The sequence below is a fragment of the Lithobates pipiens genome, unplaced genomic scaffold, assembly GCF_037356315.1.
Source record: "Lithobates pipiens isolate NorthernLeopardFrog02 unplaced genomic scaffold, aLitPip1_a1.2 Scaffold_13, whole genome shotgun sequence".
In the NCBI taxonomy this organism is placed as follows: domain Eukaryota; kingdom Metazoa; phylum Chordata; class Amphibia; order Anura; family Ranidae; genus Lithobates; species Lithobates pipiens.
In genome coordinates, this window is record NW_027507718.1 from 543550869 (window position 1) to 543573103 (window position 22235).

Sequence of the window (22235 nt, forward strand, 5' to 3'; positions counted from 1 at the left end):
GTTTTTTTTTTTCTTCTGTTTTTTTTTTTGTTTTTTTTCCTGTTTTTTTTCCTGTTTTTTTTTTTGTTTTTTTTTCCTGTTTTTTTTTTTTTTGTTTTTTTCCTGTTTTTTTTTTTTTTGTTTTTTTCCTGTTTTTTTTTGGTTTTTTTCCTGTTTTTTTTTTCTGTTTTTTTTTGTTTTTTTCCTGTTTTTTTTTTCCTGTTTTTTTTTGTTTTTTTTTTTAATTTCTACGGTTTAGGTTGCTGCTTCTGCTATTGATCATTTTTTTGTGCTTTTGGCAGGGAGTTCGAGGAGACGATGGACGCCCTTCAGGCGGATATCGACCAGCTGGAGGCGGAGAAGGCCGAGCTAAGGCAGAGACTGAACAACCAATCAAAGCGCACGATCGAGGGTCTCCGTGGAGCCCCCGCTTCTGGTGTGGCATCTATTGTGTCTGGCATTGCTGGAGGTGAGTGGACCATGTTTTTTTTTTGTTTTTTTTGCAGTTTACCAGCATATCAAGAAAAAAATGTATATATGTATATATATATATATATATATATATATGTATGTATGTGTGTGTGTAATATATGTTTATCGGCACTTCCTGGTTCACGCGATGATCAGCTGTGATTGGTCACAGCTGATCACGTGGTAAGAAGCCTCTGTCAGAGGCTTCTTACCACGAACGGAGATGCGGAGTGCCAGACTGACACGCCGCAATCTCGATCGGCGCACGGCCGACATGTTATCCTGCAGGACGTCATATGATGCCCAGTCAGGATAACTGAACCACTTCCCGGCCGTTAGTCTGCTATAGGCCGGGCGGGAAGTGGTTAATGGCATCCCAGTCTTAGCCAATAGGGTTCAATATTGAGTTGGCCCCGCCCTTTGCAGCCATAACAGCTTCAACTCTTCTGGGAAGGCCGTCCACAAGGTTTAGGAGGGTGTCTATGGGAATGTTTGACCATTCTTCCAGACGAGCATTTGTGAGGTCAGGCACTGATGAGGATAAAAAGGTCTGGCTCAGAGTCTCCGCTCTAATTCATCCCAAAGGTGTTTTATCGGTTTGAGGTCAGGACTCTGTGCAGGCTAGTAAAGTTCCTCCACACCAAACTCGCTCATCCATGTCTTTATGGCCCTTGCTTTGTGCACTGGTCCAAATCATTTGCTGGAGGGGGGATTATGGGGTGGGGGTTGTTTTTCAGGGGTTGGGCTTGACCCCTTTAGTTCCAGTGAAGGGAACACTTAAGGCATCAGCATGCCAAGACATTTTGGACAATTTGATGCTCCCAACTGGGAACAGTTTGGGGACGGCCCCTTCCTGTTCCAACATGACTGCCCACCAGTGCACAAAGCAAGGTTCATAAAGACATGGATGAGTCCTGACCTCAACCCGTTAGAACACCTTTGGGGGATGAATTAGAGACTGCAAGCCAGGTTTTTTCGTCCAACATTAGTGCCTTAAGAGTTCCCTTCACTGGACCAACCCCCCACACCATAATCCCTCCTCCAGCAAAGGATCTGCACCAGTGCACAAAGCAAGGTCCATAAAGACATGGATGAGCGAGTTTGGGTTGGAGGAACTTGACTGGCCTGCACAGAGTCCTGACCTCAACCCGATAGAACACCTTTGGGATGAATTAGAGCGGAGACTACAAGCTAGGCCTTCTTGTCCAACATCAGTGCCTGACCTCACAAATGCTCTTCTGGAAGAATGGTCAAACGTTCCCATAGACACATCTCCTAATCCTTGTGGACGGCCTTCCCAGAAGAGTTGAAGCTGTTATAGCTGCAAAGGGCGGAGCCAACTCAAAATTGAACCCTACGGACTAAGACTGGGATGTCATTAAAGTTCATGTGTGTGTGCGCGCAAAGGCAAGCGTCTCAATACGTGTGGTGTGTGTGGTGTGTGTGGTGTGTGTGGTGTGTGTGGTGTGTGTGGTGTGTGTGGTGTGTGTGGTGTGTGTGGTGTGTGTGGTGTGTGTGGTGTGTGTGGTGTGTGTGTGTGTGTGTGTGTGTGTATATATATATATATAATATTATTTCTCTCTCTCTCTCTATATATATATATATATATATAAAATTTTATCTATCTGTGTGTGTGTGTATATATATATATATATATATATAGGGTTTTTTTTTACTTATAAAACATGAACTGGATTTTTTTCCCCAGTGAATGGTTTAGAAACAGCACCCCAGTCCACCTGTTGGAAGTTTTCCACACAGGATGGATCATTTTTTTTTCCTGTCTTGCACAGTTGTACAGACTCCTCCCCCTGTACTGACATCACTTACTGATTTCGCTGCACACTGTGAGCTTCTACAGGCCTGGAACCCCTCTCTTGTGTGTGAGCCAATCCTAAATTGTCTGCTGTTTTATTTTTTTTATTTTCTGTTCTCTTCTCTGAATTCTCTAATTTTTCTGTCTTCCTGTCCTGTGCCCTGACAGAGGAAGAACAGATAGGTATAGTACCGGCACCCTGTACTCTCCTGTACGCAGCATGCACCCATTCATGTCTCCTCTACATTGTTACATGTTGGGGTCTGTTTATAAAAGGTCAAATTTATTATTTTGTTGTATGATGTTTTTTTTTTTTTTTTTTTAGTTTATTCAAAGCCCAAACTTTTTATTTTTTTTTAATTCAAAGCCAAAACTTTATTTTATTTATTTTTATTTTAATCTTTTTTTTTTTTTTTTTTTTTTTACAATTTATTCAAAGCCAAAACTTTATTTTATTTATTTTTATTTTATTAATTTTTTTACAATTCAAAGCCAAAACTTTATTTATTTTTACTTTAATCTTTTTTTTTTTTTTTTTACAATTTATTCAAAGCCAAAACCTTTTTATTTTAGTTTATTTATATTTTAGTTTATTTTTATTTTTTTTAGTTTTGTTTGGATGAAACAGGAAAGCATTAGAAGCCCCCTGTCAGTAATACCGGGGTCCTCCTTTCACTTCCTCCCAGGATGACAATGGTTTTACAGATTGTAAATGAGGGGGGGGGGAAAAAATCTCTCTTTAGCCCATCTATATCTTATTTATTTTTCCAGGAAGGTGCCGCGTTATTATTTGGCACACATGACCACCTTGTAAAAGATCCGCTCACATCCGATGTGTTGGCGGCACTGGGCAGCGTTGTCTCATAGAGTTCCAATGCATAGATGAGGGGGAGAAACAAACAAGAAGCCTTTTCTCCGTCACTCTCTCCTTCAGTGGTCTGCCCAGAAAAAAAAAAAAAGAAAGCTTAGTGGCCGACCGAGCTCAAATGTCACTTGACATCGCAATAAAGTTCTAGGCAAGGAAATGTGCGCTCACTGGTCACTATTCTGCACACCCCTTCAATTGCTTGATGACATAAATTGATAATCAGCCAATCACATGGGCAACGTGTTTCGCCTTGCAGGTTTCTTCAGGACGGGGTTTGTAAGCGATTTGACGTCAGATTTCTTTTTTTAGGACGTGCTCGTCCTGCTGTCAGTTAGTATAGCCCAAACTCTGTAGCTTGGAAGCTACAGTCCAGCGTGTTTTGCCCTGCAGGTTTCTTCAGGACGTATTTGTAAGTGATTTGACGTCAGCTTTTTTTTTTTTTTTTTTAGAACATGCTCATCCTGCTGTCAGTCAGTATAGCCCAGACTCTGTAGCTTGGAAGTTACAGTCCAGCGTGTTTCGCCTTGCAGGTTTCCCGGTTTGTAAGCGATTGACGTCAGCTTTTTTTTTTTTTTTTTTTTTTTTTTTTTATATAGAACATGGTCATCCTGCTGTCGGTCATTATAGCCCAGACTCTGTAGCTTGTAAGTTACAGTCCAACGTGTTTCGCTTTGCAGGTTTCTTCAGGATGTATTTGTAAGCGATTTGACAACACCAGCTTTTTTTATTGTGTGGGGTGGAGGTATTATAAACCTTTTGGTAGGTGGTGTTTTTTCCACCTATTTTTTTTTTCTGAAGTCCTTTGAAGTTATTTTTTTTCAACAGTCAAACTAAACTACTTGAATTATGGACAGTACCTGCTTTCCATTGGGGGGGCCTTATCCCCGGTGTTTGTATTTTCGGTGATCTGGGTGCCACTGAAAATGAAGATGTGTGCCCTAGCCCGTTTCCCCGAAGATAAGCCCTAGCGTGATTGTCGGTGATGGCTGCAATATAAGCCCTACTCCCCCCCCCCCAATAAGAAAGGCAAGAGAAAGGGGTAAGGTTGCGCTATGGAGCAGATTGGTATAATTATGGTATGAGCGGCCTCTATGAAATTTCCACCCAGTGTGGGTGAAACAGTAAAATGAGATAAGAAAGAGAAATAGACTTGGCGCTATACCTTTTGGTTTGGAAGAAATTAATAATTAGTTATAATTTGTATAAATTTTCCAGCATGCTGGTAAGTAATGGAAATTATCTATTCATACCCAACAGTAATCTCTAGTGATTATTTATATATATATATATATATGCATCTGTATAAATGCCATAAGGTGCTAACAAACCATAAATAAACATGCAATTCCTATGATTAGGTATTGATTGCATGTTTATTTATGGTTTGTTAGCACCTTATGGCATTTATACAGATGCATATATATATATATATAAAAATAATCACTAGAGATTACTTTTGGGTATGAATATATAATTTCCAATTTTTATTACTTACCAGTATGCTGGAAAATTTATACAAATTATAACTAATTATTAATTTCTTCCAAACCAAAGGTATAGCGCCAAGTCTATTTCTCTTTCTTATCTCAACCCCCCCCCCCCCCCAATAAGCCCTACCCTGTTTCCCCCGAAAATAAGACCTAGCGTGATTGTCGGTGTTGGCTGCAATATAAGCCCTACCCCCCCAAATGAGCCCTACCCTGTTTCTCCGAAAATAAGCCCTACTCTGAAAATAAGACCTACAACGGCTTTAACTAGGGCTTATTTGGGGGGGTGGGGCTTATATTGCAGCTATCATCGACAATCACGCTAGGTCTTATTTTCGGGGAAACGGGGTAGTTTGCCCTCTCCCTGCTCTGAATGCTGCTCAGTGCAGTTTCTCCCTTTCATTTGTTCTTTGCATAATTCCGCAAAACAATAACATTTAATGCAAAATCCATTTTATAGACAGTCTTTTTTTTTTTTTTTTTATTCTTTTTTTGATTGTTTTTTTTTTTTGTTTTTACCTGGAATTTACAATGCCCAAAATATAGGGTCATTTATTTAAAAACAAAAAAATGAGTTTGAGCAGAGAGGAGGATGTGGTAGGGGCCTCCATGAAGGTGGTCTTTCCACCTTCTTTCACCAGCGGTTTTCTTTTTTTCTTTTTTGTACACCAGAGTAAAAATCAGGGAATCTTGTGAGGATAAATCGCCTGACCTTTATAAATAGACCCCATTTGAGTCCATGAGCGCCCCCTTGTTCATGATGGGAAATGTGCATGACTCCTGTACCGAGGTTGTATCACTAAATCCTTAAGACGCCCCTGTTGTATGTATGTATGCATGCCGTGGCCGCCCTGACGATCTCGCAGTGTTCATGACCCTGACCCGTCTCTGTGTTCATTGCTTCTCCATGTTAGGAGTCGTCTCCAACCAGTCCATGCTTAACGGATCGGGTCCTGTACAGATAAGGGACTCGCCGCTGCTTCTGCAGCAGATCGATGCCCTGCGCCTCTCCATGAAGCACCTGAAGCAGGAGAACAACAAGCTGAAGGTAAAGGTGATCCTAAAGCACGGGGGGGGGCGGGGTAAGCTGGTGGCCAGATTTTTGTCTTCTGGGCCAAAGCAAACTATGGCTTATAGGGAGGGGATTGTAACGGTCACTATGACTGACCAGCAAGAAATGGCTCCGCTTATGGACAATATACCAATGTTATAGCACCACAACCCTTTGTGGGTTTTAGAGATTATGGGATTTTTAAGGGGCGTATTAAATCGATGAAAAAATTTAGAAATATATAGATTTTATTAATACACTAAAAGAACGCATAAAAGCAACACAGAATACATTGCATAGACTCATACAGTACTGACCATATAGGTACAGCACAGTGATGCAATTCCCAACATGTTTCGTCCTAATGATGGGGCTTCCTCAGAGGATGCTGTCCATTTGGATAACTGCGCCTTCTCAGAGTACTTGCAAATGATGATGGTTCAGGGAGTCAGACAGACACCATAGGACCAAACACCGGACTGCAGGCAGTGTTAATTTTGGCAGCAAATTTCGATTTTCGTTTTTAGTCTCGGGACTAAAATAGTATTTTAGTTTTAGTCCAATTTTTAGTCTTCTGCAATTGTTTTAGTCGATTGAAATCTCCAGTAGATTTTAGTTGACTAAAATGTCCTATGTTTTAGTCGACTAAGTCTCCAGTAGATTTTAGTTGACTCAAAACTCATTTTAGTCGTCTAAAATCGAATGGGTTTAATTCAATTGTAATGCTTGACAATGCTCTACAATCTGCAAACTCATTACATACTGCTGGAGTGAAAAAAATCAAATAAATGTTATTTATTATTGCATTGAGATATGAACATGCACTACAGACCAGTGTTCATTTTGAAGTCAAATTTCAATTTAGTTTTGGTCTTTTAGTCTTTTGACTAAAATGGCATTTTAGTTTTAGTCCCATTTTAGTCTTGACTAAAAATGCCATTTTAGTTTTAGCCGTATTTTAGTCATTTCAGTTGTTTAGTTTTAGTCGACTAAAATAATATTAATTTAGTCGACTAAAATGTTTTAGCCGCCGAAATTAACACTGACTGCAGGTTATCGCAGGAGGCATTAAAAGACCAGAGAGTCTGATCTGTACTCTAGGAAGGCTCTGTTACCCAATTGGACAGCATCTCCAGAGGAAGCCCCATCATTAGGGCGAAACATGTTGGGAATGACATCATTATGCAGTACCTATATGGACTGTATTGTATATATCTATGCAATGTATTCTGTGTTGCTTTCATGAAATATCTTCTTTTAGGGTATTAAAATCTATATATTTCTATTTTTTTTTTTTTTTTATTGATTTAATACGCAGCTTAAAAATCCCCAAATCTCTAAACCTGCAATACAACTGCCCAGCACTTCTCTCCTCCTCTTCTTTTTTTATTTATTTTAATTTTTTTAACTTTCCAGGCTCAGCGGATGAAGGAGGAGCTGTCTTCCCTACCGCTACTGCACGTGCCTAAACTGACCCTCCCCAAAGACCGCCAGCGGGAGGAGATCATGTCTGGGACGCTCTACCGCAAGACCAGTCAGCTGTTGGATACCCTCCATCAGATGAGCGCCAACGCCAAGGTGGTTGACATCACACACAAGAAAGGAGGTCTGTTCTATCATCACGGTAAACATATAGAGCCTTTTAGAGGAAACCTGTTGTGAATTCCCGCGTGGTTCCGCCTCCGCTACTGGAAATGCTGCTTTGCTTGGCTTTGAGCTTAACCAAGGCTAGTCCAGTGGCTGGGGTACTTTTGAGCCATTGACTCGCTACACTCGCAGCGATATGCAATTGGCGGACCTCCAGCTGTTGCAAAACTACAAGGGCCATCATGCCTCTGCCTCTGGGTGTCATGCTTGTGGCTGTCAGAGTCTTGCTATGCCTCATGGGAGTTGTAGTTCGGCAACAGCTGGAGGTCCGCTAATTGCATATCCCTGTGCTACAGCATTGCTGATCAGGGAGTACTGATATCACTTTTTTTAATGTTTGTGATATAGTTCAATATAAGAGAGACCTTTTTAACACCTTCGTGCCCGGCCTATAGCAGATTGACGGGCGGTCGGGACTTTCCTCCTCTTGGGTGGACGTCATATGACATCCTCTCAGAAGGTGCCGCGCAATCAGTCACTGCCTGTGTCCACCGGATACAGCCAGTGACTGATCAGCGTACCGGCTCACTGCTGGTACCATGTGACCGCTGTGTCCAATCGCCGCAGATCACATGACTGTTGTAAACCATGAATGGCTTCCTTTCATGCCACATCCATTGTTTACAAATGTGTTTGCTAGCTGTGATTGGTCACAGCGGCTACATGGTACCGGCATGCGAGCCGGTAAACTGATCAGTGTGAACACGTGGTAGAGACTGGGCCAGTCGCAGCCCCACCTGTTCCATGTGATTTGGCTCTGGCCAATCACAGCTAATCACAACCAAACAATCAGTTTCATTCAGTAAAATGCTTGTTTATTTTAAACTTTTTTTATTAAATAATAATTTAAAAAAACACGACATTCAAAATGTATTTTGTATATGTATCGTTCCTAGAATATGCATACTACAAAACATTCTAAATACCCCATAATATACACATAATTTATAGATTCTCTCCATCTTCCTCCTCATATAAAAAAAAAAAAAAAAATGCCCAACTTCTTCATCAAAGGGAAAAATAAAAAAGTGAAGGTAATATTTACTAATTTACTCTGTTTTCCCGAAAGTAAGCCCTAGCGTGATTGTCGGTGATGGCTGCAATATAAGTCCTACCCCCCAAAATAAGCCCTATCTTGTTTCCCCGAAAATAAGCCCTACCCTGAAAATAAGACCTACAAGGACTTTAACTAGGGCTTATTTGGGGGGAGGGGGGTAGGGCTTATATTGTAGCCATCACCGACAGTCACGCTAGGTCTTATTTTCGGGGAAACGGGGTAGGAAGGGAGAGCCAGGGGGGCCCTACATATGGAAACCTCCCTGATTCTACCTATCATTTCCCATCCACACCCCCATAAATCTCCAACCAACAAACTTATTCCAAAGCGAAACACTCCTCCTTGTTTGCCGCGGAAAAACCATAAATACCTAGAAATGTGTGGATTATTTATTTAAGGGGTGGATCCAGGGGGTAACTGTTTGCTTGCTTATAGCAATGTCATGTACTGCTATAAGCAATCATAAGGTAAAAAAATCCTGATCACTTCCTGAGATTCTTACAATGCTACTATAGTAACACTGTATTGCTGTGGTCACAGTGTGTTTAAAAATAAAAGAATTGTGAAAAAAAGTACAAAAAAAATGGAAAACTTTTTTTTTTTTTACTTTTTTATTTATTTATTTTTTTTTGGTACTGTCACCAGTCCGTGTCCCTGATCACCGCCAGACCAGTTCTATGACGACACTGTACTGCATCGGTGACAATATGTAAAAAATAAAATTGTAAACAATTTTTTTATTTTATTTTTTTATTTGTAACAAAAAATGCCAACTTCAAAAAACTCTTTTTTTACTTGTTATCGCAAATCAATATTGTAATCTCTAGTTGTAATATTTCTGTACACAGGCACTCCATCGGCGCAGCTCTTTGAACAGGCCGCTCGCCTCAAGTCGCTCAGCGAGACGATCGACAAACTGAAGGTAAATCAGAACGATGGCCGCCTAAATCGGTTTTCTTTTCACCGGTTGCTAAGCAACATCTGATAATTTTGTCATTTTTGGGAACGTTTTTTTCAAGGGAAGGAAATTTTAAATAAAACTTCTAGTTCTCAGGGAAACCCCTGCGGATAAATATATCGACAGCTTAGTGGACATTGGACTGAACTGAAAGTTGTTCATATGATAATAGGAAAAATAAAGAATGTTGTGTACTTAAAGCGGGGTTTCAGTCATTTTTTTTTTTTTTGTTTATTAAAAGTCAGAATCTACAAAAACTGTAGCTGCTGACTTTTAATAAAACGCACGCTCGCTTGTCCCACGATCCAGCGGTGCACCTACCACAGCCACGTTCTCCCCATGTCCTCCCTCGGTTGCACCGGCATCTTCACTATGGGCACATCGGCTGTGACAGCTTGCGGCTTTACAGTCGGGGTGCCCACCGCGTTCTGTGACTGGTCCCCGAAGTCTTCTAGAACCTGTCATGTGTTCCAGAAGATTTCAGGATGGAGGTGCGGGAAGGAGAACTTCCGCTTACGATTGCTTAAGACCCCTTTCACACTGGGGCGTTTTTCACACGCTTTGGTGTTAAAAAAAAAGCACCTGTAAAGCGATTTGAAAGAAGCCTCATCTGCAGTCCCAATGTGAAAGCCCCGAGTGCTTTAAGAGCCCTTTCACACTGCCAGCTCCCCGAAAAACACTCATAAAGCGCCGCTTAATACAAGCTGTCTGCTGCAATGGAAGACCGTAGATATCATTAATTTACATGAAACTGTGAATGAATGCCATGGCCATTTGAGTAGGAGCATGTTTTTTGAATTGTGACAGGTGAGAAGGGGAGAAGATCCCCCACCTGCTGTCACAATGAGGGATCGGGAGGGGTTAGCCAGGTGATCTTTGGAACCTGTTATTCTTTAACATTAGTGGACAGTGTATGGCCACCTTACTCACTGTAGTGCCCCTTTGCTTTGGCGGTCACGTATTGCCCATTTGCTTTGGCGGTCACTGTATTGCCCTTTTGCTTTGGCGGTCACTGTATTGCCCTTTTGCTTTGGCGGTCACTGTAGTGCCCCTTTGCTTTGGCGGTCACTGTATTGCCCTTTTGCTTTGGCGGTCACTGTAGTGCCTCTTTACTTTGGCGGTCATGTAGTGCCCCTTTGCTTTGGCGGTCACTGTAGTGCCCCTTTGCTTTGGCGGTCACTGTAGTGCCCCTTTGCTTTGGCGGTCACTGTATTGCCCTTTTGCTTTGGCGGTCACTGTATTGCCCTTTTGCTTTGGCGGTCACTGTATTGCCCTTTTGCTTTGGCGGTCACTGTAGTGCCCCTTTGCTTTGGTGGTCACTGTAGTGCCCCTTTGCTTTGGCAATCAATGAAGTCCCCATTTACAGTGATGGTCAGTGTAGTGCCCCCTTATGTTGGTCGCCATTGAAGTGCCCTCTTACGTTGGTGGTTAATGAAGTGCTACATTTCATTGGTGGTCAAAGTAAGAGAGTCTCTTTAGACCCCTTTCACATTGGGGCGCTTTTCAGGCATTTTAGCTGTAAAAATAAATAGCACCTGAAAAGTGCCTCTTAAGCCACCCCAGTGTGAAAGCCGGAGTGCTATCACACTGGGGCGGTCTGCTTGCAGGACGGGGGAAAAAATTCCTGCAAGTAGCATCTTTTGGTGCCAGCGAGAGTGGTGTTTACACCGCTCCCGCACCGCCCCTGTCCATTGATTGGTATGGGCAGCGCTGCTGAAGCGGCTGCAAAGCACTTCGACAGCACCGCAACACGGGGGGCTATTAACCCTTTCTTTCGCCGCTATCCGGGGGTAAAAGCACCCCGCTAGCAGCTGAAAAGCAGCTATATAACAGCGGTAAAGTGTCACTAAAACTAGCAGCGCTTTACCGCTAACTCCCGCACCTCCCCAGTGCGAAAGGGGTCTAAAAGTAACCAGATTGTTTTTAGTTAATTGACCGTATTGTCTTTCTACACCCTGGTCTGTTGTCTGTTCACAGGATGAAGTCCTGAAGGAGACCATATTGCAGTTCCCTGGTGCAAACGTCCCAACAGATTTTGCCACCTTCCCATCGTTAGACTTTATAAAGGTGAGTCGTCTGTAGGCTTTGTGGAGCATTAGTCTCTGTTCACCCTGTGACAAGTAGCAGCCGACACTGTGTACATCTGCTAGCAATCAGTCTGAGCCGGCACCGACCGCACATAAATCGGAAATCACTTTCATTGCAATAACACAATAGTCATATGAAGGCTGGAGGTTTATTCACAATATATGCCTACTGCAACTTAATGCTGTAATTGTCAGATACAATTACCGTATTAAAATGTATTTATATAATTTATATGTGTGTGTGTATATATATATATATATATATATATATATATATATATATATATATATATATATATATATACACGTGGTATATAAGGTGGTCACACCCCCACTGTGCACGGCGCATGCGCGCGATCGTGAGCGGGCTGCGCGTGCACGTCGGTGGCGGCGTTTTCCCCGGGAACACTGCTTGTCACCGACGCTGGTAAACAGACATTGGCCGGCTGTTTACCCACGTGATCGGCTGTGATCCTTTCACAGCCAATCACTAAAATGTAAACAAACCGCAGTAATGAGATGTTACCGGGTTCTCCTCCTCACACACCGACCGTGTGTGAGGAGGAGATTGCGGTAACATCTCGTTACCGCCTACAGTGTACACCAATCACACTGATTGCCTGCCTGCCCCCCCCCAATAAAGAGGACCTGTCACCACCCCTCATAGTACCTGTCAATCACAGTCCATCAGAGTACCTGTCACAGTCCATCAGAGTACCTGTCACAGTCCATCAGAGTACCCGATTACCTGTCCCGGCCCATCAGAGTACCTGATTACCTGTCCCGGCCCATCAGAGTACCTGAGTACCTGTCCCGGCCCATCAGAGTACCCGAGTACCTGTCCCGGCCCATCAGAGTACCCGAGTATCTGTCACGGTCCATCAGAGTATCCGAGTATCTGTCACGGTCCATCAGAGTACCCGAGTACCTGTCACAGCCCATCGGAGTACCCGAGTACCTGTCCCGGCCCATCAGAGTACCCGAGTACCTGTCCCGGCCCATCAGAGTACCCGAGTATCTGTCACGGTCCATCAGAGTATCCGAGTATCTGTCACGGTCCATCAGAGTACCCGAGTACCTGTCACAGCCCATCAGAGTACCCGAGTACCTGTCCCAGTTCATCTGAATACCCGAGTACCTGTCCCAGTTCATCTTAGTACCCGAGTACCTGTCACCGCCCTTCAGAGTACCCAAATACCAGTCACCAAGCCATCAGAGTACCTGTCACCAGGCCATCAGAGTACCCGAGTACCTGTCACCAGGCCATCAGAGTACTCGAGTACCTGTCACCAGCCCATCAGAGTACCCGAGTACCTATTTGCAGCCCATGTCTCATAGAATATACGTTGGGGTGTTTGCTTTCCAAAATGGGGTCATTTTGTGGGTAATTTCACTGTCCTGGTGCTCCAGGACCTTCAAAAGTGTGATGGGTAGGAATGAAATGAGATGTGTCATTTATGCTCCTAGAACGCCTGAACGTACTACTTCAATGTTCGGTCTCTCTATGTGACCAGGCTGTGTAAAAGTCCTACACATGTGGTATTGCCATACTCGGGAGGAGTAGCAGAATGTATTTTGGGGTGTAATTTTTGCTATATACATGCTATGTGTTAGAAATATCTTATAAATTGACAATTTTGTGTAAAAAAAAAATGCGTTTTAATTTTTTCCCACATATTCCAAAAACTTCTGGAAAAAAATTAACCATTCAAAAGACTCATTATGCCTCACAGATTATACGTTGGGGAGTTTTCTTTCCAAAATGGGGTCATTTTATGGGAATTCCATTGTCCTGGTGCTCCAGGGCCTTCAAAAGTGTAATAGGTGGTTGAGAAATGAGATGCGTCATTTTTGCTCGTAGAACGTCTGAAGGTACTACATCAATGTTAGTCCTCTGTATGTGGCCAGGCTGTGTAAAAGTCTCACACATGTGGTATCGCCGTACTCGGGAAGAGTAGCAGAATGTATTTTGGGGTGTAATTTGTTGTATGCATATGCTGTGTGTGAGAAATAACCTGATAATATGACAATTTTGTAAAAAAAAAAAAAATCTTAATTTTGCAAAGAATTGTGGGAAAAAATGACAACTTAAAAAAACTCACCATGCTACTTACTTAATACCTTGGGATGTCTACTTTGTAAAAAGGGGTCATTTGGGGGGTATTTGTACTTTCCTGACTTGTTAGTGTCTCAAGAAATGAGTCTCACCTGATGTACTGAAGGCCTGATCAGAAGTGATCAATTTTCAGCGATTGGCACCATAGTTTGTAGACTCTATAACTTTCACAAAGACCAAATAATATATACTAATGTGGGTTATTTTTACCAAAGATATGTAACAGTATAAATTTAGGCCAAAATTTATGAAGAAAAATTACTAATTAGCAAAAATTTATGACAGAAACAAAGAAAAAAGGCATTTTTTTTTTTCACAAAATTTACTTTTTTTTTTATTTATAGCACAAAAAATAAAAAACCCACTAGTGATTAAATACCACTAAAATAAAGCTCTATTTGTGTGGGAAAAAAGGACGCAAGTTTCATATGGATACAGTGTTGCATGACTGAGTAATTGTCATTCAAACTGTGAGAGCTCTGAAAGCTGAAAATTGGTCTGGTCAGGAAGGGGGTGTAACTGCACTGTATTGAGGTGGTTAATAGAGATGTACTGTATATAAAGAGAGAGAGAGATGTTTTCTAAATAATTTTGTTGGACAACATAATAGCCCACTTGTTGTCAGTTATAGCCAATTAACCTCTGATATAAATTTTGTCCTGGACATTTTTAACCTTTTCCCCATTTATTTATTTTTTCCCCAACAGGCCAAAGAGGAGAAGAGAGAAGACACAGTTTACATCGGCAAGGTGATGCTCCCGTGTCAGGCGGAGCAGGGACAGATCCATCGCCTGGTGCTAACCCCGGAACAACTAAGCGAACTGCATGGTCGCCTCATCAGCTAGAGAGAAGTGGGCTCTGCAGGTTGGAGGGGGGGTGTAGGGGGTCACCCACTATATACAGGAATGGATCCGAAGTGCCAGGTGGGGAGAGGTCAGTACACACACCTGCCTCGCCAGCACTGGCCCCGCTGCTTTTCTCCATTACCGCCGAGTCCCTGGAGTGCCGATAACTGCATAATGACACGACAGGTAGTAGTCACCCCTCTCCTACATCGCAGACCCAAAATAGTAAAGCATGGCTAAAGAGACGCCAATCTGGCAAATACAAGCAGGACTTTTAAAGGTGTTTTCTGGCTCCTTTCACTGCAGGAGGCTTCTCTGCCACACTTTCGCCTGTTTTACTGGGCCCAGTCATCAAGGACCCCGCTGCCCTCACGATAACCTGTCGCCTACTATTATGTAGCAGGTCTATGAGCATCCAAGCTGCACATCTACCTGCTTTAAATTTAAAAGCCCTCTGACAATAGGGCTGCCCCTATGTCTGGCACTATTGCAAAAGTTGTCAAACCTGCAACAACAAAAAAAAAAGATTATTTACATATGCCACCCACTTATGTCTTTACAGCAGGGGTCTCAAAGTGGTGGCCCTCCAGCTGTTGCGAAACTACAAGTCCCATGGGGCATTGCAAGGCTGACGGTTACAAGCGTGATGGGACTTGTAGTTTTGCAACAGCTGGAGTGCCGCTAGTTTGAGACCCTCTGCTGTACAGGCTCTTTAGTGAGCTCGCTGAGAAATGCTCCTGTTTTGCTCAGGGCTCCAGTGTACGGGACACATTATCAGACACATCATTCAATCGGAGGGCATTTATCAAGCAAATTCGTGACACGATTAACCCCAGTTCACACTATAACTTGCATGTGAATCGCACAGGAAACGCAGCGCATTCCTGTGGAATTCACAAGTGATTCAGTGCGGTTTGATTTAAGCCCATTCAATATGAATGGACTCGATTCATACCGCATCGCACCAAAAAAAGAAGTGCAGTCACCTTTTTCTGAGCCGCATCGCATGATCGTTTTCTATTATGCCATCCAGTGTGGGCAAACCACGCTGCGTTTGTGATCCTTTTGTGATGTCGTTGCCTTTTTTGTTTTTTTTGACACCTGCAGCAGATCACGGTGTGGGAAACGCACGCACGGGGATCGCTACGGTTCCCACACTGCATATTGTGTGAACCTAGGCTTAGTCGCAAAAACCAGGCTGCGTCTCCTTCAACCTAAAGTCTTTGCAACCAGTTTACAGACCTGTGTGTTTGTATTCCTGGGCAGCCAAGCGTGACAGTCTGCAAAGTTTTACTGAACGTAGGACAGATTTCCACTCTGAACAGACGCAGAATTGAGACGTGGTCAGGGTCAGGTTTAACGCAGTCACTCGTGTGGATTTTACAGCGGCAAAGGAGGAGTTTTATATCGTAATAAATCTCGTCTTGCAATGCGTTTCACTGCTCCTGTTTAGCATTGCTATGCCTTGTGACAAGATGGATAAATGTCCTCCCATGTGTCTACAGTTTTTTTTTGTGACCTCAAAATAAAAATTGGAAGAATCCTTTCCTAAAAATATATTCCAAGAGCCTGTACAGCCATAAGGAATAGGACACATCACTATTTTATAAAGTGGATTTTTTTTTATTTTACCGCTTACCAGAAGAGAGAATCACTTCATGAATGATGGCACTCGGGAAATTCAACACTAACGGTGTAGCTTTGTTCCTTATTTCTCAAATCATGCAGACTTGTTTAATGACGTCACTCGATGGGCGGGTCCCGTGTCCTGGATGGGCGAGGTCCGTCCCGTGTCCTGGATGGCCGGGGTCCCGTGTCCTCCCTCGGAATCTGTCTTCGGTGTGCCTACACCGCACAGCTGTGGTTCTTACATACAATATTTATCAGCGTTGGCTTTTTCTGTATGCACTCTAAATAAACTGAAAGCTATAAATTTAATCAGTTGGTGGTCACTTATTATTGCTAAGGCTGACAGATCTGGGTTACTAAACACTTTTATTTACCCTGGAGCAGTGGTGGTCAACTTTGATATAAGTGCAGCTATTAAACCTACAGAAGGAGCAGACATCCTGTTCAGTAAATGCAATGCTACAGAGAGCTGTCAGACTGCAGACATGCTGGAGGCAGATGTTCGTAGACTGCAGACATGCTGGAGGCAGATGTTCGTAGACTGCAGACATGCTGGAGGCAGATGTTCGTAGACTGCAGACATGCTGGAGGCAGATGTTCGTAGACTGCAGACATGCTGGAGGCAGGGGTCAGAGACTGCAGACATGCTGGAGGCAGATGTTCGTAGCCTGCAGACATGCTGGAGGCGGGGGTCAGAGACTGCAGACATGCTGGAGGCAGGGGTCGTAGACTGCAGACATGCTGGAGGCAGGGGTCGGAGACTGCAGACATGCTGGAGGCAGGGGTCGGAGACTGCAGACATGCTAGAGGCAGAGGTTTGGAGACAAAATCGATGGTTGTGTAAAAGATATGTAGCATGGCCTCCTAGAGGGGGTGCTTGGAACTACCTGCTCATCTGCACTGCCATGACCTGATGAACATTCCAACTCACCTGACACTCTGGGTTCAGACAGCTTTGCACCACCTTAAAGCAATAAGTCAGACAACTCTTTGTGTTTATTTTCTGATCATGTTTGCTAGGACAGTTCAAAGAAGATATTGTCACAAAGAGGAGGTAATAGATCTGCTGAGTTTTAGGCAACAGCGCCAACTCAGCAAAGGAATTCCTCCCAATAACACAAGTCAAGATATTTGCAGGTAAAACAGTCTGTTTCCAGGAGGAGGAGTGCTGTCATTGGCCACTGCTAAAGCCAATCACAGCCCTGGAGGAAGATGGCTCGCTTGATTGCCACTACCAATCTCAGAAAGAAGAGATTTCGCTGTGATTGAGAAAACCCCAATCAGGTGACAGTTTGTGGAATTACTGTTGAGCTTCTGGCAACGTTGTTAAAATTTATTCCTGAACCTTTCCATCACTACTGAACCCCGGCACTCTGTGTCCCTTTAAGCTACAGCCAGTATTCAGTGCAATGAAAATCATATCCTGATCTGAGCTCATCATTGCACATCCATTCCAGATGCTTGTATGTAACATCTCATACATCTCATACATCTCATACATCCCATACATCCCATACATCTCATACATCTCATACATCTCATACATCCCATACATCCCATACATCTCATACATCCCATACATCTCATACATCCCATACATCCCATACATCTCATACATCTCATACATCTCATACATCCCATACATCCCATACATCCCATACATCTCATACATCTCATACATCTCATACATCTCATACATCCCATACATCTCATACATCTCATACATCCCATACATCCCATACATCCCATACATCTCATACATCTCATACATCTCATACATCTCATACATCCCATACATCCCATACATCCCATACATCCCATACATCCCATACATCTCATACATCCCATACATCCCATACATCTCATACATCTCATACATCCCATACATCCCATACATCCCATACATCCCATACATCTCATACATCTCATACATCTCATACATCCCATACATCCCATACATCTCATACATCTCATACATCTCATACATCCCATACATCTCATACATCTCATACATCCCATACATCCCATACATCCCATACATCTCATACATCTCATACATCTCATACATCTCATACATCCCATACATCCCATACATCTCATACATCCCATACATCCCATACATCCCATACATCTCATACATCCCATACATCCCATACATCCCATACATCTCATACATCTCATACATCTCATACATCTCATACATCTCATACATCTCATACATCTCATACATCTCATACATCCCATACATCTCATACATCCCATACATCTCATACATCTCATACATCTCATACATCCCATACATCTCATACAAGCACATGGGCTGGGTGCGAGAGTTGGATCAGCAGGATGAGTGTGCCAGGACAGGTAGATGTCTCATCTCTGCTTCCTTTCACCACTCTGCATATCACACATCATAGATGAAAAGAGGGTACAGCGGTGGGGCAGATGTGCAGGGAGGTACAGTGGTGGAAGAAATTAGAAAGGGGGTTCAGTAGTGGAACAGATGAGAAGGGGGTTCAGTAGTGGAACAGATGAGAAGGGGGTTCAGTGGTGGGACAGAAAAGCAGGGATGGGGGTAGAGCAGTGGGGCTGATGTGAAAGGAGGTGTATTGGTGGGGTAGGAGAGCAGGGGGGTTTAGAGGTGAGACAGATGTGCAGGAGGTACAGTAGTGGGGCAGATGAGAAAGGGGGGACATTGGTGAGGCAGATGAGCAGGGGTTTACTGTGGTGGGACAGAAGAGCAGGATGGTACAGTAGAGTGGGGCAGCTGTGCAGGGGGTTACAGTGGTGGGGCAGCTGTGCAGGGGGTTACAGTGGTGGGGCAGCTGTGCAGGGGGTTACAGTGGTGGGGCAGATGTGGAGGAGGGACATTGATCTGAGGTGTGGAGTTGCAGGAATTGGGGCTGATTTGAGGCATGAGTGTGCAGGATGTTAATTTCTCACTACTAAAGTAGTTTACAGCATTTACTTTATAAAAAAATAATTTTCATGATGGAGAGAGTGAAAAAAAATTTTTTTTGTTATAAAATCGGCACGCTCGATTTCTTTGAAAACATTTTTCAGGCACACATTGCTCAAAAGGTTGCCTACCCCGGGCTATTATATACACACACGTGTACAGCGGAGTTCTGCTTGCACCTGAAAGGATAAACAAAGTGGTTATACTGACAAACTTCTGAAGTGGAAACCTCGGCCAGTCTATAAACCTTTAACTTTAATGAGAGGTCAGACTTAATGGTATAAGGACCCTTGTAGCAATAATGACAGAAGTGTCTCCATTGCAGATCTGATGGTCTTCACCGGCATGTAGGAGCTCATTAACTGTATCCAATAAGGTGTAATAGCAAGAAATAAGATTTCTTGAAATGGTAAAAGCTAAAGGTGTCTATGTACAGTGTTCAAGATAGGTTCAGTAAAGTATTCCCAAGGTAAAGATGCCTGTTCACAGTGCCCCAGTGAAAGCGTAAGAAAGGATTTGCAAAGGTGGGCGATTGCCCTCTCACCAACGTCCAGGCCGATTCAATGTCCCCTCGCATAGCAGCCCGTGCAGCGGATCTGCCGTATCGATCTCCCGATGCGGAGCAGCAACCAAAGTGCTGGATGGATGCCCCTCTTGCCCGGGTTGGAAAAACAAAGAAAAGGCCTAGTGCAGCAAGCACAACACATACCCCTAGGGATGTTTATTTAGACGGACCAGTGAGTATTAAAATATATAAATGTTCAAAAAAATTTTTTGTAAATGGTATATAAATATACATATACAGTATAAGAACAAAAGATATGTCTAAGCATAAGTAGCACAGTCTCAGCTCAAAAAGGGCCTAAGACGCATTCCAAGGAACCCCTAACAACCTCTGGAGGAACCCCAGTTTCCAAGGAACCCTGGTTGAGTGGCTGGTGTAGATATTCACTTTTCAGGTATCTTTAGTTCTCATGTGTTCTCTTACTCTTCAGTTCTTATTCTGGGAGGGTGCCATGGTGCCACCTCACACTTGCAGTACTTCTCAATACTTCAAGGATAAATGAATGTTGGTTATCAGTCAACTCAAGGGACTGAAGATATCTTGTGATGGAGGTATTGCTGGGTACAGTTCCAGGGGCAATAAAAGGTGCAATACTTGATTAAAAATACCTAGTGAAGTGACTGGCCTCGGGTAATACATAGAGAATGATGCAAATCCTCCTACATGCGTTTTACTTGTTTATCTGCTGCCCTTTCTCCTCCTACATCTGTTCAAAGTCCATAATTTTTATACAGCTTCTCTGAGCTTTCAAAAAGCACAGAGCTGAAGTTGCACTCCTGCAGAGCTCAGTGAGAGCTGATTGGAGAAAAAGGACACACACCCCTCCACACAGGTGTAGATCTGAGACTTGTCAATCGCAGGCTGTGTGCTGGAGCTTCCTCCTGTGTCACATATATTTTTTATTTTCTTGGTGTCAGGGAAAACTTGTCAGAAGTGATTCATTCATGCAGATAGCAGAGGAAGGAGGCAGCAGACAGAAATGAAGTAAACACTATAGAGGGCCATGAGAAAAATATAAAATGCGCAACGGCGCCAAAAAAATACCAAGCGACCAATAATGTAATGCCGCACCAAAAATCAGTGAAAACAAATAAAACGTCCCTATAGAGGGACATGTTTTGTTCTTATTTCGTGTCTGAGGTTTACAACCATGAAGTTTTACATTTAAGTTTTATTCATGAATTCTCTTGTTTATAGATAAACATACAATGAAGTAAAAACCTCTGTAGTGGCGGCTCCTGAAGAGCATGTGCTATGCGTTTTACAAAGTTAAGGTTATACCTAAACTGCAGTTTGGTTTGGGTACAATTGTCTGAATTTGGACTTCAGCATCAGTCTGACTGGACTGTGAGATGTTCAGCCTGGCCACAGGGGGCACTGTCTCTTCTGGCAGGCATGGAACTATGGTCTGGTTGGGTGCTTAAGTTACTCTCTCTCGGAGCCCACCCAGTGGGAGCGGCGCGCTCGCTGTGCTTTCTGGGAGCGGGTATTTAAGATGCGGACACCACGTGGTTCGGGGTTCCAGTGCAGAAGGATGTACTGACTCCATGGTCCTGGTCCTCCTGACCAGCCCCCAGGAAGGCTATGGCCTGGGGTGCGGATCCACCTGATCGTGATGTCTCGGGGCTGGCTAGCCCAAGGCAAGAAAACTAAAGGAGGATTCTGAGATAGTTGTGTGCCGTCTCCAGTTTGGGAGAGACCCAGTGACTTCAAGCATTCCAGGGGAGGACTCTTCAGAAGACCACGTACAAGTTGGTTTCTGAGTAAGAGCCTGGAAGGGCTGAAGTACCCAAGAGAATCCAGGCTTGTGGATATCGCCAAGCTGGCTGAAAGATCCAGGTATCCCATGAGTGTTCTTCAAGTTTAGTTTTCCTACGTGTTCTACAACAACGTCTGTGGCGGAGACTTATTCTTGTATGTTCTACAACATCTGTGGCAGAGATTTATCCTTGTATGTTCTACAACAACGTCTGTGGCAGAGACTTGTTCCTGAGTTAAGCACCTTGTTGGCTGCTAGGCCTTGTGAGAGACGGACTGTCCAACCTGAGTGATCATCCAGTTGCGAATGGCTATTCTCTGGATGCAGTCAAAGTAAGCAAGTTCTTCAACATTTTGACAGAGTACCTGAACTTCCTTTCCAACCCTCTGATCCCAATTTAAGAGACTGTTTCATTGTCTACGTTTTGCAAATAAAATCCATTCAAGTGGATCTGTTGTCAGTCTCTCAAGTTACTGGGCCATCTACCACGGGACACCCCTAGACGTGAAGTGTGGAGAGAAGAAGGTAACGGTAAGCCCAAATCTAACCAGCAGCTCCTTCGGGGGTAGTGCTACACCTCAATTTTTCTCGATTCTGTTAAAAAAAAAAATTAAAAATTGTGTCCAGACGTGACTTTCCAATCCAGTAAGCGCCAGTTATACCACCCTGCCCAGTGCACTTCATAACCGCCCCCCACCTCCCCCTCCTCTTCTTCTGCAGTACAAGTCTGTCTCTATGACTAAGTTATGGCAGCATAGAGCACTGGAGAGGAAGAACATTCTGCCGGTGTAAAGACATATTCAGCGACCCATCAGTTTGCTACGGAAATTACGTTCCGTCACCGCCATCTTGCTACACCCCACACTCGTCCCACAGTAAGGATACACTAAGAAGGGGGAAACCGGACATGTTGTTACACCCACCAGAGTTTTGCATTTTAG

General features: G+C 43.4%; 1 protein-coding gene across 1 annotated transcript in view; it reads left to right on the forward strand.

Annotated features, from left to right (window-relative positions):
- The window catches only part of LOC143975977 (dynactin subunit 1-like), a 47605-nt gene extending 31285 nt beyond the window's left edge, over positions 1-16320 (forward strand). The window contains 7 exon segments of the mRNA XM_077478504.1: positions 282-448; positions 2435-2449; positions 5536-5669; positions 7089-7278; positions 9225-9298; positions 11312-11401; positions 14245-16320. Of these exon segments, the coding sequence (XP_077334630.1) occupies positions 282-448; positions 2435-2449; positions 5536-5669; positions 7089-7278; positions 9225-9298; positions 11312-11401; positions 14245-14382 (808 nt within the window). The 3' untranslated portion in view covers positions 14383-16320.
- Positions 16321-22235: the final 5915 nt, after the last annotated feature.